The following is a 26385-nucleotide window of genomic DNA, read 5'->3' as shown; positions in this document are numbered from 1 at the left end:
CAGAAAAATTGATGTTCCAGGCTCTGGAGTGTGGTTCCTGAAACAAGCTCCCAGAAATATTGTTCTTCTACAACAGGCCCATGTTCTCTCTAGGAGTCCCCAGAAGGAGACTGGAGCACTGCAGCTATAGGTATTCATTTAAAAAGTATTTTGAGGGACATGCTGTTTAATATGGGTGCATGTGACATTCCTTACTGGGTATATCATTTAAGAAATTTTATTTGCAATAGTGTTATATTATAGAATGATATGTGACAGTAACCCAATATGGCTATGTCCTAGGATGATAGGCATATTTTACTTGCCCTTTAGGGACACTTCCATTTCACACTTGGCTACTTTGCTCTGGTTGCTCAATGCTCTGGGGTACACTCCATCACTTCATCTGTCAGCAGCATGTTTGTGGAGCAGCCAGGGATGCATAGCCCAAGGGTGTCCAGCCAAGGGAGGTGAGAAGCAGCAGAATTTAGCTGAAGCGTAAAAGAGGCGTGCTTCTACACTGAGTAACACTCAGATGTGACCAGCAGATGGCCAGGAGCTGCCAGCTGGAGTCATTCCCTCATTAATATGGCCCACTTGGAACAGCTGCCCCAGGTGGATGCATGCATAGACTCTTGCTGTTCCCCTGCTCAGTGAGTTTGCACCTGGGAACTGACTGCTATTTTAGTTTCCTGCAATGTTCACTGCTGTTTAATATAAGATAAATTCACGTGGCTTAGGACAAAGACTCCATCTGGCAGATTCTACCTTGAGGAGAAATTAAGTGGTTCAGTGTTAAACAGCTTTCTGGGAGAAGATAGGCCTTTAAAAACAAGGTAAATTAACAGCAAGAGGGGTTTTTAACCCATTGTATGCCATGTGGAAATGGGTGAGGAGGAGAGATGGGAAGAGAGGATGCTCAAGGCTCCATTTCTCTTATGCCTGGGTCCTAATGCAAAGAACTGTGGGGACTGGAGAAGACTAGACCTGCCAGGTGGATTAACTGTCTTATGGAACTTATGATTAACAAACAGATGACAATCTGACCTGGGCTGTCCTTCAACATGCTTAAACAGTAAGCCTAGAATGTCCCAGGTGGCTATCTAGATGAATGGGGACCACTAAGAAGAATGAAGGCAGTCCAGGGAGTAGAACATGTGTTTGGTCTGGAGATGTGGCTCAATGATTGACTTCATACTGTTCCTGTAGTGCACTTGGATTTGGTTCCTACCACCTATGTCTGGCAGCTCACAACCACCTGTAATTCCAGTTCAGGGAATCTGATTCTTTTTTCTCGCCTTTGCAGGCTCCTGCATATATGCTATCATACCCAAACATATAATACACACATAATTAAAAAGGAAATAAATTCATCTTTAAAATGAGTACATTTGAGTCCAAGCTTCACTGAGTATTGTCTGTAAAACCTTAGTCAAATTATATAACTTCTCAGAACCTGTATTACTTTATCTGCATCACAAGGTTGTAGGTTGGGGACAGGGGCTTGATCCACATGAGGGAGTGCATTTAGGGCTTTGTATCTAGTGCTCATTAGACACAGCTTCCTTCACGACGCTGAGAGAAATGATTGTTCATGGTATAGTGAGGGCTTCCCACCCTTCTCGTGCCCTTACAATTTTTCTTCATACTACTTTATACTCACGTACATTCTATAGCTTAGGCCCAAGCAATCAGAATGTATAAGCACCAGAAACTCTACAAATATAATCCTATCCCCAGGCCCAGAATAGAATGAGATTACAATTTCAGTAAACTGAACAGTTCCTGTTCTGGAGCATGACTGTTCCAAGTGTGAGCTGTGTAGGTAGGCTAGATATATAGTCCTATCCCTATTCTTCACCTGAAGGCTGGGATAAGTGTTGAGGTCTGGCCAAGGTGAAGGTAGTGGTGAAAAAGCTCAAGCTAGACCCATGGATCTCTCCATAACCAGTGGCTGACTCACACCTGCTTATAATGTCTGGTTGATTGGGAAGTTGAGTGTGGAGGTCTAAGGAATATTGCAAAATGGGCACAGGGAGTCACTTGAGCTGTGTTTGAAGGATAATTCTAATTTTTACAGCTGTCCAGCCTGGAACTATTACCTTTCTATTTTATGTATGTATGCGTGTGTGCTAATGTGCTTGCAGAGGCATACAGTTGTGTGTACGTGTAGAGGTCAGAGGTCAACCTCTGCTGTTACTGCTTAAGTGTTATCTACCATTTATTTTTGAGAAAGGATCTCTCACTGGCCTGCAACATGCCATGTAGGCTAGGCTGTCTGTGCTGTGAGCCTCAGCGATCCTCCTTTCTGTGACCCTCCCAGTTCTTAGATTACAAATATGTCACCATTCCCACATTTTATGTGGCTTCTGAGGATCAGGCTTAGGTTTTCATGCTTATAAGAAACACTGTACTGAGTGAGGTATCTTACCAGCCCCTCTTAGTCTAACCCTCAGGTTATTCAAATGGGACGAGGGACTTTTGGTAGTGGTAGCTGAAAGTTCATTACACTGGCATTTACAGTTGCCCATAGCTGTTTCTAGGTTGGAGAAGAATAGAACATTGGCATAGTGACAGAGGATTAGGAACTATGATAGTTGTCTATTTTGTTAGCACAAATGAGGTATGAGATTTGCTGGTTGGGAGCAATGTCTGGTGAGAGGAGGTAGGGCTTGAAAAGGGTGACATCATCTTAGTTCTTGACCTGATCCAAGTAAATGGCACTGAGACTGAAGGAATTTCATTCAAGATAGCCTGGGACTAGGGCAGGGGCAGGGGCTAGACAGTACAGCTTTCTTCCTGCCTTAAAACCCTTTGTTGTCTATCCTTGCTTGTCTGGCACACACCACACAGGGGGAGTTTGTTACACATAGAGGAGTTGAGGAAACTCTATAAAGGAGCAGCTGATGGAGAGGAACAGGAGGAGGCAGAAACCCTGTCTTGGCTGGAGGCACCGTGGAACTAAAGTTATGTTCACTGCACTAGAGATGCCCAGCCCCATCCAGGACAGCTGGGACTTGATTGGCATAAGAGGACTCAACTCCCAAATCGACACGCTGAGTATCCCTAACAGTGTGGCCTTTGTTTTAGGACCACTTTATTCTCCTCCAGAGGCCACAGAATCCTGGCCACACCGGAGTCTCATAAGTATGCTAGGTGTTAAAGCTCCAAGCTCTGTGATGGCCCTCATCTCTAACTTCACTGACTATCTTCAGAAAGAATAACTTAGAACAGACCATCATTAAGAAGTGATGGCCACAGGCACACCATGCCTCACAGGACAGGGAGTCACAGGAGCCTACCTGCAAGCCCATAGCCACTGGATTATGAATGAGCAGCCTGCGGGTGTCTGAGAGCACATAGCACAGTGTGTATGAACTTCCTCTAACCTCAGCAGATCCAAATCCTACCACTCTCTTTACACCCCCAGGCAGTGAATATCAGTATTGCATGGCTTGTAGGCATTGCCTGCTTGCATATCGTGCTTCTGTTGCCTTATGGCTTCATGCACCTTTTATTTTCACTATGGGATGACCTTGCTGAGAGATGGAAAAGTCTACATTTACGTTTCTAGGATTGGATAAGCTAAGTGTTTGTTAAGTATGATGTCTTATAGATTCACCTTGAATATTATGCAAATGGAAGCTGTTTGAAGCCACATTGACAATTAGTCACTACAGATCCCCCCCACTGAAGACATCTAATAATAATGAGATCTTATGTTATTGGCTGACATGTATGAAGTGCTTATAAGGAGCCTAGCACCAGACATACATGACCATTTATCCACCTAATTAGGAGGCAATTATTATTATTATTATTATTATCATTATTATCATTATTATCATTATTATCTTCTCTTTTTAGATGAGAAAGACAGCGCTGGGAGGGGTTACCTTGCTCAGGTAAGATCACACAAGGACGTTTGAGTTGTAGTGAGGGGCACTGTAACTTGATGTGGAATAGATACTCTGGAAATGAGGTACACAGTAGATGAAGCTGAAGACGGTGGTGGAAGCCTAACAGAGGCTAAATGAGAACATGAGTGTCATCTTTTAGAGTCCTAAGCTCAGTAATGGCAAGGCAGAGGCCATGAATCCCCTCTTGCTGACAAACAACTCATTTCTGCTGACAAGAGTTCAGAGCTTCAGACACACTTGAACTCTTGTTTTATGATTCTCCTGCCTATGAGTTTGGGTGACCTAAAGTAGTCTCTTCTGAAATGATGAGCTGAATTGGCCCAAGTGGTTTTTATTTATAGCCTTCTGTGAGCATAAGACAACACAGAGGGGCTAGTGTGTGGATGGGAGACACTTGTAATATGGACACTGGGTTTGCCGTGTACAGAACCAAGACCTGGGCCATAGACACCTTGGTTTGTTGGTCTGTGACACCCCTGCCCTCAGGCTGTGGTAATTTTCACAGTCACACTTCAAATGACCCTGGATGTTTTTCCACTGTCTGCATTTCTCACATTCTCCTTTGATGCTTGCTTTGCTGTATGTTGGAGCTTGCAGTTAAGCTCCACAGATACAATCTTCCCCACCCCACCCCCTCTCATATATTTTCAAAGTCCAGCCATTGGTCTTTTTTTTTGTATTTTTCTTGGGTCAAGTTCATGGAGATTCCTTGCTGTCAAGGCGTTGGAATCTCCTCAGTAGTATTTTAGCTAATATTATCTAAGTGCTGCTGAAGGCCAGGCACAATACAAAGATTTAGTAGTACATGCTAATATTATGCACTAGCTTACTTAGTATGAGGAGCACCCCCAGGAAGTTGTTTGGTGGTGAAGGTAGGTTTATAAGGGTATTTTGATGTTAGCAATTTTGCCCTTCTCTCCTTTTTATAGTCCATAGCTCATCACTGAGAAGACATAAAGGCGAATGGGGACCACAGCACCACGTTCCTGGCAGCTGCACACACCTGGCATTCTTATGCTCAGAATATCTTGGAAGTTATGCTGGGCCAAGTGTCTTAAGGTCTGGGCTAGACACATGTTGCCTTCCTATGATACTTTTTGCTTCCTGTACTCCACATACTGTAGCCATATGTTCTAGAGTTTATTTCTATAGGAATACCATTTTGGAAATTTCTTGCATGTCATCTGCCTATTTTCTCATGAAAAACACCTTAGGAAGAATTATGATCAGCATTTAAAGGTCAGACCAGTTGGATCCCATTATTGAAACGGCTGTATTTAAGTCACTAGATGATTAGTGAGACAATCGGTGCCAGCATGTTCATTTCTTTCTTCCCCAGGTTGTCCACTGTGGATGCTGGCAGGATAGGCAACTGTCAAAACCAGGCTGAAAGCCCAACCAGGCTGCCAGCACTAGTGGCTGCTGCCCTCTCTTGCAGCACATAGAGTTATCTTGACATCAAAGGTACCTTATTTCTAGAAGGAAGACTCTCCATGTCCTGCTAAAAAGTCAAATTGAGGGATAGGGGAGATGATGGTTCAGTCTGTAAAATGCCTACTGTGCCAGCATGAGAACCTGAGTTCAGATAACCTGGCAGAACTGATCATTGGAGCTTGTTGCTCAGCCAATTGGTGAGCTCCAGGTTGAGTAGCAGATACAGTCTCAACCAATATGAAGAAGATACCCAACTTTGACCCCTGGAAAGCAAGTGAGTACTTACACACACACAAAGCTGCATGGGCATATTCATACTAATATGAGCAACATACACACACACACACACACACACACACACACACACACACACACACATACACACAGTATGGTTGAAATTCAGTAACTCTCAACTTTCAACTTCTCAACTATTTTCTTGGTCCTTCCTGGTCTTTTTTTTGACACCAGTATAATCCACATGTATAGCCTTCAGTTGACATCTGACTAGATTGTAAACTGAATGGTGCTCCCTGGGCCTGGCCAAGCATTTCTCCTGCTTTAATGTCTCCTGAAGGGTTACTTCTTCGAGGAAAGTTTCCCTTGGCTTTGACATTTCATGCAGGTAGATAAATTCCTACAGTCTCCTCTACAGTACCACGTCCCCTGCCCCCTTGTATATAGGACACCACAGTACATGGGGGCATTATAATTGTTTGTAAGCATCTTATGTACCCTGGACTGAGAGCCCCTTGAGGACATGCTGCCATGATTCCACACAATTAATTATGGTACCAGTTAATATTTGCTGAACAGGGGATGGAGAAGTAGCTTAGTTTGGACAGTGTCTGTCAGATGAGCATTAGTACCTGAGTTTACATCCCCAACACCAATGTAAACCGCAAGTGTGGTTGCACGAATCTGTAACTCTAGCACCATGTGTGTAGAGACAAGTGTATTCCCAGAGTTTGATTGACAGTCTGTCAAACCCATAAATGCTGAATTCAGTGAAAGACCCCGTCTCAAAAAATAAAGTGTTGAGAAAAGGAGGAAAACACCTGATGCCAACCTCTGGCCTCTATATACATATGCATACATGTGTATCTGTGCATAGATATATCTATACTAACACACACATACACACACACAGTTGAATAGGTCAGTGATTGGCTGCTGTAACTCAGGCCGGACTTTGTTCTTTACTTCAATTTGGGGACAAATCCCACCCCAATTCCCTCAGCTCACATTCCTCCTATACTGCATGTTTTCTGAATATAAATACAATTTCCCTAAGCTAGCTGGAAAAAATACAAGTCTCTTGCTGGGTATAGTTTCTGGATTCATTAAACAGAGCCCTGGGAGAAGCTAAGCTAATACAATTCTGAAGCTAATCTCCCCTCCAAGTCGTTCCATAAATCTGATTAATGGGTCACCTCTCGACCATAAGCACTGTTGCTATATTAAAAGAAAATGCTCTAACAGGATTGTAATTCCGTTAACAAGGCTTCTGCTGTTCGCAAAAGGCATTTCCTCACAGGAGAAACGAGTCTAGACTGGAAGGATTAGGTAGTGAGCAGAATTCTACAGGCCTTTGCGCTTAATTGCAAGAGAGAAGAAAGGTATAGGAAAGATTCAGAGAGGAGCAAATCAGAGGGAAGAGTGGGTGCTTGAGACACACGTGCTTGGTGTCCCTCAGAAAACGTGTCATTTTCTCAACTCTTGGTTGTCTGATAGCTTATCCTGTAACACATCTCTTGCAATGGGATGGGCCCCTTAGTATCTATTGGTTCAGATAATCATTAACACTTAGGCTGCATTCTGGCTTCTCCTGCCATGATTTTTCACAGAACCTGTATACTCCAGAATAAGACAAACTTCAGGAACACCTATCTAGTGTAGGGTGTCCCGGGGTGGGCATGCTCCCATAACTATGTGGAAGACAACTGACAGAGACTGGATTTTTAAGTGACAGCATGGAAGACATAGAAGTGGCCTCTCCAATGTCTGTTTCTCTCTCTTAGAAGTTATTTTATTTGGACTTTATTTCTTCCTGGAAATCATAGCTGGGCTATTTGGATAAGGACCTTGCCTTAGGCATAATTTATAATAATCTTATTTTCTGCTCCCAGGGATTGAGTCAGTGATGGACATGTGATCCAGTGGGGGACACTGAGATGTGAGAGGGCTAGGAGCAAGTTTCCTTCCTTGACTTTCTGTGAAGGCCACCAGAAATACCTATCTTTACCCCTTTGTGAGTTATTAGAAGTAGTTCTGGGGGGCTATTCCTGCTGCAGTTCTATCATTGTCATGAAGCACAGCTATCTGAGGTTTCAGCCAACAGACAAAGACAGTAAATGCTAAGTCTGGATCCAGAAGCTCATTGAAGTGCTTGTTCATCTCAAGTCACCTGTGCTGGCTTCAGCCATCATAATTTCTTGCTGTGTACATCTTTTTGATTGAAGTTTTTTAACACTGGTGGAGGAAAACAACTGAGCCAACACAGTCCGAGACATGATTCTCCCTGAGGGTTGTGCCTGACTCATAATTATGTTACCATGCATTATTAGACCAATGAGCAACAGCATGTAGATGCTATATTCTGAATTATTTGTCTATAGATTCTAGTCTCTCTCTCTCTCTCTCTCTCTCTCTCTCTCTTTCTCTCTCTAATATTACATCTCCCAGGGACACACAAGTCTTAAAGAATGCATTGATTCAAGTGACCTTACCAGTATATTCATAGTTAGTTGAAGATCTGGGCCTGGAGTACAGGCAGCTGACTCCCAAGTCTGCTGTCCCCTAAAAGTCATAACCCCTTCTGTCTTAAGATACCCCTTCATTGAGGGTTGGAGGGTTGGCCTCAGAAGAACACAATTAATCTTTTGCAAAGACTTCTGATTCCCTGGACATTATAAAACAAAATGGGGGAAATTAGAGGCTTATAGGCAGAATGGGACTTTAGGTCAAATAAACTATCTGAAGCATTTATATCCTTTTCATCATTAGCAAACTTGGAAGAGAAGCAACAGGCAGTTAATGATTGCTAGGGGTGGGGTGGGGTTGGGGGGGATCAGATACCCCAGCCTTAAGTAGGTAAGTTCATGTATGCAATTCTAATTAAGTGCAGTGGGATGCCAGGCACCTAAGAGAATGAAGAAGACAGGGACTAGGAGTGGGGGTGGCTGGGGAGAAGAAAGCATTCAACAGGAGAAGGAGAGGAGTAAGAAAGGATGATGGGGGAATATGATCAACGGATTACATTTCTCTATATGCATACATGTACATGAAATTGTAAAAGGATAAATGAATTGACAGAATAAAGAAGTAGCAACTTGTAGTTCCCTTAAGAGACTCAGGTACTCTGGCCTGTCCAGCATTGGGCTGTATCTCCACATGGTACAAAGCATGTTAGCTCAACAGCCATCTCCGCTGTGAGATGAAGCCTTCTGAGCTTGTCCCTCAGAGGTCACACCATCTCCATCACAACCCAACACCGACTGCCTGTCTGGCTCCCATAGTTATCTTACTGTCATGGAGAAAAGGAAGCATTCCCATATTTAGGTTCTAAAAGTACTTTTTGAGCAGCATGAAGTTAATTAAAAGTGTACAGATTTTTTTACCATGTACCTTTTCTTTGTCAACCATGAGCCATGGGTTGTGACAACCAGCAATTCTTTTGGGGTAGGATGCCTTAAGAACATGTCCTTTCCAGTCACTCTACTGAACATCCCTTTAGAAACACTAAAACCCCCTTTTGTTCTCCCTAACAGTGAATGAATGGTCTAACACCTTTTCTAATTTTTTTTTTTTTTTTAAATTTTGAAACAGGTTCTCATATAGTTCAGGTAAGCTTTGAACTATATAGCCCAGGTAGCCTTGAGCCCCTGATTCTGCTGCCTCACCTCCCCAGCTCTGAGATTCCAGGCATGTACAATCATACTTTATTAGATATATCTAATAGATAATCATGCTATTACCTATCCTTGATTGCTATTGTTTTGCTTTCTCCAAGTTATTTTGAGAACAGAACAATGGGTCATTCTGTCTGGAAGCATAGGCGAGCCTACAGTCTGATCAACAGCAGGGTTGGTGCCAAGAATAGGGGCACTATTCTGGAATAGTCTAGCAAAGCAGGCAGAGCAGGATTCTCATTCCTCAGAAGGGGAAGAACTTCCTGCTTGCCTTTGTGCCACAGTACAAGAATAATAAAGAGGAAAGGTGGTAAAAAAAGCAAAACAAAAAATGTAAGATGGGTGTGTCGGGCAGCAAAAAGGAATGTTTTCTTAAAAGCTCTCTTTGTAAGGAAAGGCTTTGCACTCAGGCAGCCATTCCTTCCTCTCTTGTAACCTACTAGTGTGCACCTGACAATTAGATCTAGCTGGGAAAGAAAAAAAAAGAAGAAAGAAAAGAAAGTAAGTCACTCTCGCTTAGACTAATTCTTCTAGACATATAATTGTGGCTTTGTCAGCAAAGACGGGCAAAACTTAGTGTTCCTGAGTGGGAAGCATGAGGTTTCACTTATGGGTTCTTTGGATGTGATAGTCTTCCTGGAGGCTTCCCCCTGGTCATAACTCCTCTAGTGGACCCTGCCTTCTAAGCCCTTCCATAATCCAGTTCCAGTAACTAAGCTTTCGTTCCCCAGGGGAGAGAATTTCTTCTAAGTTAGCAGATCTTAATCGGCTAGAGTGTACACTTCACAGTAATTCCCTTTCATTTCAGCCAGTGACCAGGGCAACAGAGAAATCTGCGCAGATGCAGGTGATAAAGTTAGGGGGAATAAGATAGTCCCAGAGTGCTCTGAGGAAATGGTGGCGGAAACCGGGAGGGGGAGGGACAGAGAGAGAGAGGAAAAGAGAGAAAAGAGAGGAAGAGGAGAGGGAGAGAGAGAAGGGGGAAGAGGGAGATGGAAAGGGAGGAGAGAGAGAGAGAAAAGAGAGGAGGAGGAGAGGAAGGGAGAAAAAGGGGGGATGGAAAGAGAGGGAGGGAGAGAGAGAAAAGAGAGAAGAGGAAGAGAGAAGGGGAGATGGAAAGAGAGGGAGGGAGAGAGAGAAAAGAGGAGGAGGAGAGGGAGAGAGAGAAGGGGGAAGGGGGAGATGGAAAGAGAGGAGAGAGAGAAAAGAGAAGAGGAGAAGGAGAGAGAGAAGGGGGATGGAAAGAGAGGGAGGGAGAGAGAAAAGAGAGAAGGAGGAGAGGGAGAGAAGGGAGAAGGGGGAGATGGAAAGAGAGGAGACAGAGAGACAAAAGAGAAGAGGAGAGGGGGAGAGAGAGAAGGAGATGGAAAGAGAGGAGAGAGAGAGAAAAGAGAGGAGAAGAGGAAGAGAGAGAAGGGGAGATGGAAAGAGAGGGGGGAGAGAGAGAAAAGATAGGAGAAGAGGAAGAGAGAGAGGGGGAGATGGAAAGAGAGGGAGGGAGAGAGAGAAAAGAGAGGAGGAGGAGAGGGAGAGAGAGAAGGGGGAAGGGGAGATGGAAAAAGAGGAAAGAGAGGAGAGAAAGGGAAAGGGAGAGAATGAATGAGAGATGACTGAATAAAAAAGACTTTCCCTATTTAATAAGAAACTAATAAGCCTTTCATCTCCAAGCAATTCAGGCATTCATGGTTATTAGCTCACTCAACAGGCATCCCCTTACTTTCTTTCATCAAGCCTGAGCTCATCTTCCCTAGTTCTTTTGTAATCACCCAGGTTGTTACAAAATAGAGACATACATTAACTCTGTCCTTTTTCCCCTTATCAAAGAAAAGCATGCCCCAAAGGGCCCAGCTGGGCTATTTGGCCAACAGAAGTCTGCAAAATATCTGCATAGACAAAACATTAGTAAACAGTGGAGAACATGGTAGGCTGGGCAGACAAGAATTTTGCATTCTAAAAGTGAGTGTGGCTCATTTTTACATGTTTGGCATTAACAGTAAGCAATCCTTAGGAGTGTTTTGTATCAGTCTCATGAACACATCAAGAATTCCTTAAGTTTTAGGAATTATGGCAGGATATTTACATCACTTGCCTAAGGCCACCACATGACTGCAGACAGTGCTCAACCTGGAATGTTTCCTCAGGCTCCAGTTGTAACTCAAAGCTCCAACTCTCTCCTGAACCACATTGATGTTTTTCTCCTCCTGGAATTAAACATCCTCACAGCAACACGGGACTAATTAGGTAAGATAATTCATCGAAAACCCTTCAAAGAAAAAACCACAAAATGAACGCTTCCTAATGTGAAACCCCTCATTAGTCTTTTGCTCATGGTTTCCACTACAGTTCTCACACTGGGGCACTAACACTTTACTCAGGTAAAATGATGGAGCCCCTGCCCCTATCCTTTCTGCTAGCAGGAGTGGCAGTCAGAGGGAGCTAGTCTGTTAGTCGCAATGAGACTGCCCCAGAGATCTTAGATTTACCTGCTGTAGACCAGGGATTCTCTGTTATTGATGACTTTGTCAGATTTGTATCTCCGGAAGTCTTCCCACGCATCTTTGATGGCTGTGACTGCGAGGATGGCACAGACCGGAACCATGCTCACCCCCGGCTGGAACGCATTGACCACGGGGATGAAATTTAGAACAACGATGCCCACAAAGTAGAGATTGGCAAACCGGTGCAGCTGCTCAAAAATGTTCTTGGGTATGAAGGACAGCACTGTGTACTTGCTGGTCTTGACTTGGTTCCCCCGATAATGGCGGTTGGGGTTTTCTTTGTAGGGCCATCCTTCGAAAGGCAGGTTGGAGACCACAACCCTCTTCTTGTCTTCTTTCTTTTTCCGCCTTTTCCTCCCTTCCTTCCTCATCTCTGCCCAAGCCTGCCTCTTTGATTCTCATAATTTAATTAGCATCTTTTTACTCTCCTTCTTTGCTTAAAACTTCTCTTTCTTCTTTCAAAACTAACAATAAAAAAGTTAGAAAAAAAAAAAAGAAAAGAAAAAAGAAAAACAGCCAGTCGGTCTGCAAGCAGTATGGGAGAACTCTCTGGAAGGAGCTTGCTAAGAATGGATGAGTGTCACCTGGCACTTCCTTCTCTGCCTGTTTGAGACTCCACCTGTTGGAATGAAGGCGTCATTCACAGGTGTCTTCCTTTCCTACACAGGTGCACTAAGGTTGGGTCCTAAAACCTGCCAGGTTAAGCAACAGCATAGATTTCTAGCCAGGCACTCTGCTGCTTTTAAAATGGCACACACTGTGTGTGTGTGTGTGCATGCGTGTGTGTGTGTGTGTGTGTGTGTGTGTGTGTGTGTGTGACTTCACCTAACACCCTTAAAAGAGCTTCTTAGGAAATTAGTCTCCTGTGATGATCTAATCATCCTGGAGTTTACCTCTTGGGTTTCTAACCCAATTTTAATAATAACACAATGTCTGGGTGGCTAAGAATATGAGGGTTTTCATGAGTTACATCAAGGTTTTTCAACTTCAGCCCTGTTTTTTACTAGATTGTGTGTGTGTGTGTGTGTGTGTGTGTGTGTGTGTGTGTGTTGCTCTGTTAGGATATGTACTGGCATTCCCAGCTTCCTCCCACTAGACGCCGGTAGTATTCTACCTTCAATGTATCCCCAACCTATCACCATATGTTTAAGGGGTGGTGAGGGAGGGAGGAGGTATGTGTCAAAATCACCTCCAGCTCATCATCACTGAGTTAAGCAAACTTAATGTCTAAAAAAATGTCTTAAGCAATCAAACTATCATCTAAGAAAAACCCTACAACCCCCCTCTCACTGTTTTTTTTCTCTCTCTCCATATGTGTGTGTATATACATATATATGTGTGTGTGTGTGTATGTGTGTGTGTGTGTATGCATGTATACTTTAAATAAAATTTTCTTATCTGAACTGATAATGCTCCCACTAAGAGCCAAAGAAGATACACCTAACAAAATCCCCTACGCCAGGTATTGGAAGCAGTCTTGAGTTGTTGTTCAGGGGTTGTATAAGAAATTCCCAAAACATTATAGACTGCTTGCTAGAGGTGAAAGGTTAGTCTCTATTGGTAAGGATACCATGTACTTTAGATACATAGGCCAGAGGTCCTTGAGCTGGAATTGACCTAACGGCTGCTCCCTGAGGACTAGCTTTCATGATAGGTGAAAGAGCCTTGAAGGCAAAAGATAGCTCAAAGGTGCCATTCAAGTTTCCAAAGAAGAGAAGCAAACAACAGTCTTGCCCAACTGTAATATCTATGAATCACAACAATGACCAGTATGGCACAAATAATCCTCAGTGTTCAGTAGTGGCATGCATACCTTGGCAGTAACTAACAGCTCTCTCATTGGACTACTTCCCACACAACAAGAGGGAAATCATGCCCAATTACCCAAGGCTAGTGAAGTCATGGATCTTGGAGGAGAGTCTACTACCTCCATTTTACTAAACCAGCATATCCCTAACTACACGTTAAATATTTGTCTTTATACCCACATATAAGTGTTGTCCTTATACTCTCATCAAAGGATAAGGACTATCTCTACCCATTGTCTTTTCAACAGGCAGAAAGCATTACAGAAAACCACAACTAATCAAATGCTCAGGGTCAACTGATATATCTACAAAACACTCCCTTTCTGAAGGCTCAGGAAACTTTGGAGAAGAGGGAGTGGAAATATAAGAGCCAGAGGATCAGGGAGTTTGCTGTGACACTGTCTCCTAGTAATGTCAGAAGTCACACACATCAAGTCTCACCAACATGACTACCCAAACATAAGTAGAACGAGAATAGTAGACATGCTAATGTGCACTGGGGAAAGTCTACAAAGCGTCAACCCTACACACAGAACTACAGGCAATTAAGGAATGCTGAGAGCAGGAGAAACAGTCTTCCCAGGAAAGAGCTTACCAACTGGTTCTCTAATACTAAATGGTCATCCCTGAAGACATACAAAAAGCTATATTATGCAGGCTTAGCTGATTGTATTTAAAACTGTGTATGCATATGTATGCATATGTATATGCATATAACAGTAACCGATGAGAAAAGAGGTAATGGGTTTTAAAAAGAGAAAGGGGTGGTATGTAGAAGAGCTTAAGGGAGAAAAGGAAGGGGAAAAGGATATAATTATAATCTTAAAAAGTAAAGTTAGTAATTTAAAAGAAATTTTAAAAAAATTAAAAAGAATGTATATGGTTAACTCAGTGAGCAAGGGTGCTTGTCACCAAGTCTGATGACTTAAGTTCAATACTCAGACCCTATGTAGTAGAAGGGAAAACATACTGTTACAAGTTGTCCTTTGACCTCCATATGTTGGTTTTGGCATGCACACACACACACACACACACACACACACACACACACACACAACTAAGTAAAGAAGGGAAGAAAGAAAGAAAGTTTAAAAGCCATGTTGCTAGTAAAGATTAGTCTCTTAAAAATGCTGGTGCTGGTGAGTTTATTTAACCTTCTGCAGCAGAGGAAACAGTAGTAGAGTCCTTTACCTTTCATATATTTGAATGTTGGCACTGTTCATCTCTCTGTCAAAGCAATATCTCTTGAAGTCCTCTATGCCGTCTTTGACCATGATGATCAACAGGACAATGGCCAGTGGTAACATGGTGATTTCCCTGTGGAAGACTTCCATGGAGGGCATCCAGTTCAGAATCACCAGGAACAGGAAGTAGAGGTTGGCCCACCTAGAGGGAGAAACAGAGTGGGAGTGGAGTCTCTGGAGGATAAAAATAAGTCTTCCGGTTTCTTGCTAGTTATTGGTTCTTACCCAACTCAAACATCATCTCTTTCACTGCGAATTCAAGTCAAAAGGTAATGACGTTAAAGTGCTATAGCCTTTTAAAAAATAACATTTATTTATTCTCTCTCTCTCTTTCTTTCTCTCTCTCTCTCTTTCTCTGTGCGCCCACATGCACACACGCCTTTTGCCATGGTGTGAATGTGGAAGTCAGGACAACTTGTGGGAGTGGATCTCAACTTCTAACACATGGGTCCTAGGGATTGATCTCAGGATATCAGTCTTCATAGTGATCACCTTTACCATCTGAACCATCTTGCTAGTCATGCTTGCATTGTTTACTAGTTCACTGACCTGCCTACATTTCTTCTCTTCTGTGGACATAATGTAACCTTATCTACTTTAAAGGGCTTTTATAAATATTATGTGATATAAAAATTGGTTTTGTGTACATGAAAGTGTTCTGATGCATGACAGCTGGTCAATGCTAGTTACAAATTTTAACAAATCTTGGGATTATAAAGTCATATTTGATTTATAGTTAATAATGATTTTTTGCACATTTTTTGAAAAGGACAGATTATACTTTCAAGGTTTTTAAGTGACTCTCATTTCCTCTGCTATAATGTCTGCACATGAAGCTATATGGTCAGAAATATTTCCCTAGTTCCCTTCACTTACTTTTACTTTTTACTCCTGCCTTTTAAAGAAATGTATGGATTATGTGTAATGTGTTCACATGTATGTGGGGTACATGTGCATGTATACAGGTGCATGTGCACATGCGTGCATGCCAGATGTTGATGCTTGGAAGTCTTCCTCAATCACTCTGTATTCATGAGGCAGGGTCTCTTACTTGACCCTAGAGCTCATTTATTTCACTGATCTAAACAAGCCAATTTTACACTGGGGCTCCCTTGTCTCTGACTCCTAAGATCTGAGTCTACAGGCAGATAGCTTCACACTTGCCTTCACACAGATTATAGAGAGGTTCTGGGGATCTGAACACCCTGGTCCTTATAGTTGGCTCAGTGAATATTTTACCCCTCAGTGAGTCATCTACTCAGGGTGACTATTTTTTCATCCAGTCATATCTGAATTATTACGTCTCTAAGGAAGTCTTTGCTGACATTGTTTTGTCCACCAAATTCACGGTGTAAAGCATCACATACCTTTCCTTGCAAGTAGTTTTTCTAGTTATAGATTTAAATCAATTTGGTAATTTAAAAATTAATGTGTGTCTCCCTCATTAGATGGGGGCAAACAATGAGTTCAATCTCTTGTTCCCATATATGCTTACCATGCAAACACACCATATGATAAATCACAATTTGATAAATGAGAGAAGCTTGCTCCATATGTACATTTGGATATCAAAGGGGACTGCATCATCTCAGTGGCAATGCTAGGCCAAGGTATGTATTGTTGGGGGACCCAGCTGCATACCTATGAAACTGCTCAAAGAGATTCTGGGGCAGGAAGGTAAGAAGAGTGTACTTGGTTGTACAGATGCTGTTGCCTGGGTACCTCCTGGAAACCTTCTTCCAGTCCTGGTGACACATGCTGTTGTTGGGGTACACCAATCGCTGCTCTGTTGGGCTGTAGCTCTGCCTGTCCGTCTCTGGAGAAAGCAGTGGTGTGGTTTCTGAAGGGGACTGGGAGAAATCATTTCGGGTTCGCCATTTCCTCCAGAGCCAAGAAAAGTCCAGGGAAGAAGTCATTTCCAAAATCAGTTGCCAACAGTCTGTAAACACTCAGGAAGTTGCTGTGGTCAGGAGGGCTGAGTAGAATGTGAACACAAGAAGTCAATACAGTAAGGAGGAAAATACAACATGGCATTTCTTCTTTTGTCCATGCAAAGTCTAATCTTAGAAAAAAATAGAAACAGTCCCTGCAATGCATCTGTTTTAAGGTCAGATACATTAAGTAAACAAGAAAAAATATATACAACTACCACAAGGATCAACATGTAAAAATGAGTGACGGGGTCGGTGTGGCAGCTGTTGGTGACATGCTTGGTGATATCACAGAAAAGCCAAACATGGTCTGCAAGGATAGGATGCTGGGAGGCTAAATTTGAGCTCTGGTTCACTCTTAATGATAAACTTTCTCCATTTAACTTGTTTATCTTCAACATAAAAAGAAGAAAGAGGGGCTAGAGATGGCTTAGTGCTTAAGAGCACTTGCTATTCTTGCAGAGAACCTGAGTTCAGTGCCCAGATATCAGATGGCTGCCAATTACATACAAATCCAAGTTCAGGGGATCCGATACTCTCTTCTGGGTTCTGTAGGCACTAGGTATACATGTCACATACATATAAACATTTATACACTCAAGAATGTACACATATACATGATATGAAAATAAATCCTTTAAAATAATGAATTGGCTTTTAAAAAATGAGGAAAGCTATTTTTCCCATCCTTTGCTCATGTGATTAATTTAAATTTTAATATATATATGTGTGTATATATATATACATATATATGTATATATACACATGTATATATATACATTTAATATATATGTATGTATATATGTGTGTGTGTATATATATATATATATATATATATATATATATATATATATATAAAACCAGCATATTTGTCTGTGGAGCATTTATGTGTCTGGTGCCTGCAGAGGCCAGAAGAGGTTATTGTATGTCTTGGAACTACACTTACAAACGGTTGTTAGCCACTATGCAGGTGTGAGGATTGAGCCTGGGTCCTCTGGAAGAGTAGTCATATTCTTAACCCTATCCATGTAGGAACAAATTTGAGAGGAACAAATTGGGCAGCATATAAAATTGTGTTGACACATTGTAAGACAAAATGAGAACTGTTTGTATTTTAAATAGTTTTTAATTGATTTTTTTTTAAAATTAGTTAACATGGCTGGATGGTGGTGGTACATACTTAGTCCCAGCACTTGGAAAAGAGAGGCAGGTGGATCTCTGTGAGTTCAAAGCCAATCTGATTTAAAGGGAGAGTTCAAGGACAAATAAGCCTACACAGAGAAATTCTGTCTTAAAAAACCAAGAACCAAAAATAAAATAAAATTAAAAAGTTAGTCTACTATGTAATGGGTTTTATTATGCCATTTTTATTCATATATGTCACCATGCTTAATTGTAATTGCCCCACCCACCCTCCCTCTGCATGCTCTTTGTATTTCCCTCTTCTGGTCTACTCCTTCTCCCTTCAAAGTTGCCTCTTTCAATTTCCATGCCACATGTATTCCATACCAAGAGCTCTTTAGTCCTTAGGATTTCTTTCGCTATGAAAATTTTAACTTTATAACATTTCAGAGCAGGACATCAAATGGATGGGTCTGGGGATATAGTTTGTAGGCAGAGTATAAAAAGCATGAGGCATTGGGTTCCATCATATGTAAACCTGTGTCTTAGGGTTTTACTGCCGTGAACAGACACTATGACCAAGGCAAGTCTTATAAAGGACAACATTTAATTGGGACTGGCTCACAGGTTCAGAGGTTCAGTCCATTATCACTAAGGCATGACAGCATCCAGGAAGACATCGTGCAGGAAGAGCTGAGAATTCTACATCTTCATCTGAAGGCTGCTAGTAGAACACTGGCTTCCAGGCAGCTAGGATTGGGGTCTTTAAGTCCAAACTCACAGAGACACACCTACTCCAACAGGGCTATACCCTCTAACAGTGCCACTTCCTGGGCTGAGCATATACAAACCATCACAACCTGGTATAGAGGTACACATCCATAATTCCAGCACTCAGGAGACAGGCAGGAGGACCAGCAGCTCAATGTCATTGTCAACTATACAACAACTTGAACGGCAGCCTAGTAGGTTGCATGGGTTCTCTCTCTCTCTTCCCCCCCTCTCTCCTTTTTCTTTCTGTCTTTCTCTTTGTTGTTGTTGTTGCTGTTGTTGCTTCCAAGACCTTTAAATGAGTATGGAAAGTGGAACAGGGTACTTTTCTGGGACACTGGGGCATGAAGGGACTGGGCTGGGGTGCCAATTGCTAGTATTGTAAATATCAGCTGGCCTTTCCTAGCATCTTTGGCTTGGGGATTATAACTCCACTTGGTAGATTTAAAAACTGAGTGCCTGGCCAAGAAGATATTCTTCCTAGATGGCTGATTTGACTATTATTATGTTTGGATTAAGACATGTCTAGGGCAGCAGTTTTCAACCTGTGGGTTGTAACTCCTTTGTCAAACCTCTGACTCCAAAATTTATGCTTTGTAACAGAAGCAAGATGATAGGTATAAAGTAGCAACGAAAACAAATTTGTGGCCTACAACATAGGAATTGCATTAAAGGGTTACAGCATGAGGGAGATTGAGAAGCACTATTCTGAGGGATGCCTGTGAACTGATAGCTCCGGCTCCAGTCAATGAATTAGCTCCTTGATGGATTTGCACTGTGAAAGAATTATTGTGGGGTGGTGAAAAGTGGAGGTGGGGCCTCTTTTCAGATAAAGTAGGTCTCTAGGCTGTAACTTGTTTTGGCCCCAGCCTGTGTAATCTTCTCTTTTTGCTTCCTATCCATAAAGAAAATAAAGAAGAGAGGCTGGAGCCCAGCTCTAGTGCGTTTAGAACCCACTTGAAGGAGGATGTGTGGAGTGTGTGAAAGACTTGGACCAAGAAGGGCAGTTCATACACTCTGGCACAGAGACAGCTCAGTCCACCTTTATTCATATATCTTCTATTTTTTTTTTCCACAGCTGAAAAGGTTTTACATTCATTTCCTCATGAACGACCTCTTTTAAGAACAATAATGTGCACACTGTCCTTTCCCCCTTCCTTCTCCTCCTCAATCCCTGCTTTTTTCTGCTGACCCACAATCCACCTGGTCTCAGCAAGCAGTTAATATCTAACCCAGCACACCCGTACACAGCCAAGTGACTGTAGTTGGCAGCAATTGCAGTTACAGTATAAAGAGGTAATGGACTACATATCCAGGAAATTCTGATTTAATTATTGGTACCTACTCTCTTCCCACATTCTGATCAAGAGATCTAGTTCCTTTAATGTTCAGGGCTCCCAGCAAATTAGTAACTTGAGACAGTTCCTCACTCTTGTTTTGAGCATCTCTGAATGTTCCCATTTATTCTTGGAACCAACGGTCCAGCAAGACCTTTCCAAATTTTTGATAATCACCTAACTGTTGTTTGTTGTCTGAGCCAAGTTCCTATTGGGAGAGAACATCTGGGCATCAGCTGACATACCCAGACCAGGCCCTTGTGTTGACTCAACCAAATCATCCTTATTAACAAGCGGAGGAGTAGTGATCTCTTCCGCTCCCTCGATCTTCAGAGATAAACAAGAGTGAATCACAGCTGGAGCTTTCTTTTTCTGATTCTAGGGAAACGTCTGTCACAAAGTGTAAGTAAAAACTGCCAATAGCAAAGCCAAAGAATGCAAACACAAGGCAAAAGCGAACCAAGAAATCCCTTCAGAAAGGCCAGGAGATTCTGCATGAGTAGTCTCACAGGTCCTTGCTGTGTGGGGACCCAGCTCCTCAGGCCGTAAGTTTGCTTTACACTTACAGGCCCTTCCCAGAAGAGGCTTGACCACTGCCAGAGCTTTTGCACTGTGCTCCCTCCACCACAAAGTTCTGCCCAAGCACATGGAGTTTGGTGGTTTGAATGTAAACAGCCCCATAGGCAAATGTTTTGGAATACTTGTTCTCTAGTTAGTAGAGTTATTTTAGTAGGATTAGGAGGTATTGCCTTGTTGGAGATGTGTCACTGGGTGAATTTTGAGGTTTAAAAAAAAACATCTCACATCATCCCCAGTATCTGTCTTTCTCTACTTTCTATTTGTGGATGGGGATGTAAGTTCTTAGTCACTGCTTCATCAACTGTCAAGCCTCCCTCCCTGCTGTCATGCTCCGGGCCATGGTGGACACGGGCTCTAATGCTCTGGGAACTGGAGCCCCAAATTAAATGCGCCTTTCATAAGCGGCCTTGGTCATGCATGGCAATAGGACGTGGAGCCAACCAACCTTGGACTGAACTCCATGAGTCATAAAGAGGCTGCTTTGCAGAAGTTTTTTTTTGTTGGGTTTTTTGGTCCCAGTCACTCAAAGGTGAGCTACAGTTCTAGAGCATGGTGCTGTGCTTCAGATCTCCCCGCTGCCAGGCTCGGTAATGGAATCCACAAATAACTCTCAAAGTTCCTCTACACCAATTTTGCTTGACATCCTAGAAGCAAATATCTCAAAGATATACTTTGTGAAGTTAGAAGCTGTATATAATAGTCTTTTTCACTTATTGGGCTCATGGGATTATTTTTCTTGAATAAATACATGACTTAATGTCAGTTGTTATTAATCTTACAATGAACAACCCAGGCTGCTATTGTAAATCTGATCATTTAGTGGGAGAAAAAAAAAACCTCCATTTGTAGCTTAAATGATAATATTTTACTTTCCTGATGCTCACATGACCTGATCCTCATCCTCATTCTCCTCATGGCTTTAATCAATCTGAATAATTTTTTTTTTCAATCCACACACCCCAGAGCTGTAGGGAGCTCTTCAGAGACTACATAAACCCCTGTATCAGCTATGAAAAAAATAAATGTAATTACAGATGCTCATAATAATGGGACCAAAAGCAATATTATGACATTTTGGAAACCAGAAAGAATATTGCATGTCTTCTTTCTCATTACAAAAAGATATGCTCTTTTCACGGGTTCCTTTTTATTGCAAAGGCAAAGGAAATGAAAAGATAATTCATGAACAGAGTTGAAAATGCAAATGAGAAATCTTTCCATAGCTAATGCCATACACATCAGAGATCTCTCTCTTTTGGGTGGCAAGGCCTTTTAAAATAAAGACATTGGACTGATATAGGAGTTGCATGTGCTTGGTTGTGGGGTGGTTTTAAACCCCTCTTTGTCAGAGTCACATTTTAATTTTTACTTTTAATAACAGACTGGGCCTCAAGGTACAGGGCCATAATCCTAGTTACTCAAGAGCCTTAAGAAGGAGGACAAGGCTTACCTGGGCTATAAAGTAGGTTCAAGGCCAGCTCAGGAAACTTAGAGAAGGTCAGCCACAAAACAGAAGTTAAAATCAGGGATTAAAAGAGGAATGCAGCTCAGCGGTACAGGGCTTGCTTAACACCTGTAAGGACCTAGACTGAATTCCTACAAATATGTAAAGAAAGAAGTACAACAATCTTCCTTAAAAATAACGCAGATGAGGGCCGGGATGTTGTTTGTTCAGAAGCTCTTTGCCTTGTCCACATGAGGGTCTTGGACTTAATCCCCAGCATCAAGGAGGAGGGGAAGCAGACATGGACAATGGGTGTCAAATGAATGAAGGAAAGTCTGATAATGAACTGTATACTTTCATAATTTTAAAGAATAATAATATTGGGAAACTTTGACATCTTGTGCCTTTCTGATATGATATAAAGAGGACATGACATCACTTATGAGTCAGAAACATTATTTTAAAAACCCTCAAATTAGGGGTTCGTTCACAAAATTACTAGCCTGTGCTTTTAAAGTGTCATAGATCAAAGAAAGCCATGGAACTGCTTGTGGGAGAGGGAAGTGTAAAAAAGCTAAATAGAATATTACTCTGAATGGGATTCTTGGCTGGAGGGCAGGAAATACATGGGCCCTAAGGAGCAGGGAATGGTGGGTCATACCTAATATCCTATCAAGGAGACTGAGACAAGAGGAAGATTTAAAGTTCAAAGCCAGCCTGGGATACATGGCCAGCCCCTGTCTCAACAACAACAAACAACAAAAATCAAAACAAATCCTAAAGAAATAAAGACTTGCTTCCATGCACTAAGAAAATATAAGCATCATTAGGAAATGGGTAAAATTTGAAAACAAAGTGTGGATTAGGTAGGGTAGTGGTTTAGTAATGCTAATTATCTTACTTGGGCTATTTTCTGTGATTATGTGTTGGTTATATAAAAATATCCTTGTTTTAGGGTATTCATTCTGAACTATTTAAGAATGGGGGCAAACTAGCACAATGGTTCATAAATTTCCTGAACCAGAGGAGACTCCTTGAGAAAATCAGGCAGATTAGGGGGAACGGTGTTGCAGGCAGATGGCCAGATCTAGAAGCAGAAACTGGGATTTCTTCAGAGGTCAAGAAGCTTGGCCACCCACAGTGGCAGAGGCGAGAGGCTGAGACTAGAAAGTCTGGGCTGGGTCAGAGAACTAGTTAAGCTTTTATGCTGTGAGGAAGAGGAGGAGGAGTTCCTGACAAGTGTTAGGCAGAAGTGTGATGGGATGGAGGAGGTGGACTGCAAGCATGAGGAGGAGCTGAGAGACTGAGGCTGGGGGCTGGCAGGTAGCTTCGCAGCCTTTCACCCCATTTATATGCTTCTTAGTTACCTGCCTCTTCCCAACAGTGGAACAGGAAACATGATGTTTTATCTGAGGTGTGGTTTATTACTCCTCTCAGAGTAATAGGGAAGGGCAAATCCGAGTGCTCAAGGTCTTCCTGGTTGTAAAGGTGTGTGTGTCTCTCTCCACTTCTTTAAAGGGTGCCTACCATTACCAGTAAACTCGAGGATTACCTACATCCATTACTTTATGCACAAAACCACCCTGCCTTGAAGTTCCAGAATTATTTTTCGCTGTGTAGAACGTCTGCCAGATGGTAGGGGGCATTCTCGTGAGGTGGTCGTTAGCCTAGCCTGGTACATTAAAAAGGAGTGTTATTTCTCAGACCTTAACTTCCTTGTTTTGCCTGCCTCACATTTCTCATTGATTTCTTTTCTTTTCCATTTCCTTTCCTTTCAGCTTCAGCACACTTCATTCTCTCAGGTAGGGAGTTGACTAGTTATTCATGGAATCAACAGATGCTTATTGGACCCTTGCTTTGAACAGGATGAGTAAGACCCACATGGGCGTCCTTCTCCTGAAATTACTTTACTGTAGTTGAGAAATTGTAAGTCCCTATTTATAGAAGCAAGCATGTATATTCACCAGGGTAGAGGAGCTTGCAAAGGAAGGCTGGACAGAGACATTACACTCAGTGAGGATGGAATTTTGTTTCTTAGGGTACCAGTAGGGCTTCTGTGAGGTCAGGAGATCAATGGGAGGCAGCTAGGGAGGGTTGTGCAGGTGGTGTGTGAGTGAGAAGGCTGGGGGCTGGGGGGCTGGCAAGGGTTCTGAGAAGAAGCAGTGGTCATATTGGGGTGGGGAATGGAAAGTAACCCAAGAAGGCTAGAAAGTGGAGTAAGAAAAGCTAGAGACTGACATTCCTTTGCATATTATAACTTTTTGCCATATGTACTAAAAAGTACAAGTTGGGCAGGAACATGAGGAGGAAAGAAGAACTCTAAAATTAAATTTAAACTCAATTTCTTGGGCCAAAGAGATAGCTCAGTCTATGACAGGCTTACTCTGTGACCATAAGTACCTGGGTTCAAGTTCTAGAACCCACATAAAAAGCTGTGGGATGGCAACTTGGTTGGCTCACTTAGAATCTCAGCATTAGAAAAACAGAGACTGGAGGATCCTTGGGGCTTGCTTGTCATCCAGGCTTAGCCTAAACAGCAATCCCAGGTTCCAGTGAGAATTCCTGTCTCAAAAGTCAAGTGACATAAACTAATAAGTGATGGATAGCCATCTTGAGGAACAACATTTGAGGTCGATCCCTGGCGTCCATGTTTATGTGCACACATGTACATGGGCACCCATAATACTCCCCCAACCTCTTCAAACACATACACACACCCTGACTCTGTATTTCTTAATAAACAGTATACCATCCTAATATTTGAATTAGAATACGAGAAAATTCAGACATCAGTAAGCAACAATTTTCAAATGCTGAGGGCTAAATGGGTGAATCTCAAAAAATACTTTTCTATTTAACCCCTGGTTAATAAACGGTATCCACCTTAGAAGAAAGCATCTGGAGTAGGCATGTGGGCATAGCTTCAAATCAACTGCTTTATCAGTTACCCCTAAACTGTAATTGTTCTTGAATCACTTTCCTATTTTCCAGCTCATCCAAATACCATTTGTGATAGAATCAAGTGTGATAGAATTTAAGTCAACTGATTTTGAGGCTTAAATGTTGAGTTTGACTACGTGTAAACTGAAATTAAGGAGTTTGATGTGTTTCTTAATGTTTTAAGCAGGCACAAACAGGATCTGAATCCATTGAGATAAAAAAACGTTAAACACTATTGGTCTATTACAGCATCAGTCTGTACCATCTCGGTCTCTGATGTCCTGGGACCAAGGTTTAGAAGCATTTCGATGCCCCATGAAGCCTTGGTCCTTCTCATACTGAAGCTTGCCTATTAGCAGGGAGGAAGGCTCTAATAGCTTTGGGAACTTTCCACCCTCCAAAGAAGGCTCAAGACAACCACAAGAGCAGGTATTCATTAGCCTTGGAATAAGTTAAAATTCAGCTAGCCCTGGTCATTTTCATTATGCAAGTATTCAAGTAGGCCAGAGGACTGGTAGGAAAGAAATCTTAGTTATCTTGTTTCTTTTTTATTTTTTCTACTTATTTTGATTGGATTCAAAATTTTTTGCATGTAGTCTTTTGCTTATTTTACAGGTGCAGAGATGGATGTCAGCAGGGGAGGGCAGAATGATTTCTCTGCAGAACATTTTCTTTCTTTTTAGTCTCTTTTAGGGAAATCTATGTTTTTTAGATGTCAAGATGTCCTTTTTTTTTCCTGCCCATATTTGAGCATTTTAAACTTAGACTATTATCACATAATTAATTTATTACTTGTTATTTCTTTCATTTTCAGAAATTACAATTGAATTTTAGGAAAATAGTTTCAGTTGTAGAAGCATACTCTAGAAGACAGAAATCAGCATTGGAGAGGCTCCCTACTTAGTTTTATGATTCTGAGACCCATCTAATCAACCATGTTTTCATGGCAGTAGACTAGCCAAAGACTGAATAACCTATAATGATGCTTGGATAGGTAGAAACCTTAGAAGGAGCCTAGGGATCCATCTATCTCTTCCTCCATAGTTCTGGGATTAGAAGTATGTATCACAGTATCTGGCTCTTTTAAAAATGTGGGTCCTGGGAACTGAATTTGAGTCCTCCTGCTTCCAAGACAAACACTTCTGTGGTAGAGTCATCTCCCCAGACAGATTTTCTTAGGCACTAAGAATCTTCTCAGGGGGAAGAGTATGAGCGGTGATTATGCCTCATTCACAGACAACAAAGCACATCTTATAATTATAATTATAAATATAAAATATAGTATATATAAAATATAGTATATAAGTATAAAATATAATTATATGATATATAATTATAATTAGAGTACCATATGCTGATGCTGTATAACAGAGAAGAGGAAATACCATGTTAGAATGAATGCAAAAAGCCAGGCAGTGGTGGCATATGCCTTTAATCCTAGCACTTGGGAGGCAGAGGCAGGCGGATTTC

General features: G+C 41.9%; 1 protein-coding gene across 12 annotated transcripts in view; it reads right to left on the bottom strand.

The window, feature by feature from the left end:
* Positions 1-26385, bottom strand: part of Atp10b (ATPase phospholipid transporting 10B (putative)) — a 318086-nt gene that overhangs the window by 91511 nt on the left and 200190 nt on the right. For 10 of the 12 annotated variants that reach the window (XM_031351453.1, XM_031351452.1, XM_031351454.1 and 7 more), the window contains 2 exons: positions 16433-16766; positions 14739-14933 (listed from right to left, as the gene is read on the bottom strand). In XM_031351453.1, coding sequence (XP_031207313.1) covers positions 14739-14933; positions 16433-16707 — 470 coding nt within the window. In that variant the 5' untranslated portion in view covers positions 16708-16766. Of the gene's footprint in view, positions 1-11724; positions 12297-14738; positions 14934-16432; positions 16767-26385 lie in introns of those variants that run through there. The other 2 variants (XM_031351463.1, XM_031351462.1) reach the window with 2 other exon arrangements.

Source organism: Mastomys coucha, unplaced genomic scaffold (assembly GCF_008632895.1).
Source record: "Mastomys coucha isolate ucsf_1 unplaced genomic scaffold, UCSF_Mcou_1 pScaffold5, whole genome shotgun sequence".
NCBI classification, from domain to species: domain Eukaryota; kingdom Metazoa; phylum Chordata; class Mammalia; order Rodentia; family Muridae; genus Mastomys; species Mastomys coucha.
Note: the sequence above shows the minus strand (reverse complement) of the source record. Positions and strands in the feature narration are given on the sequence as shown.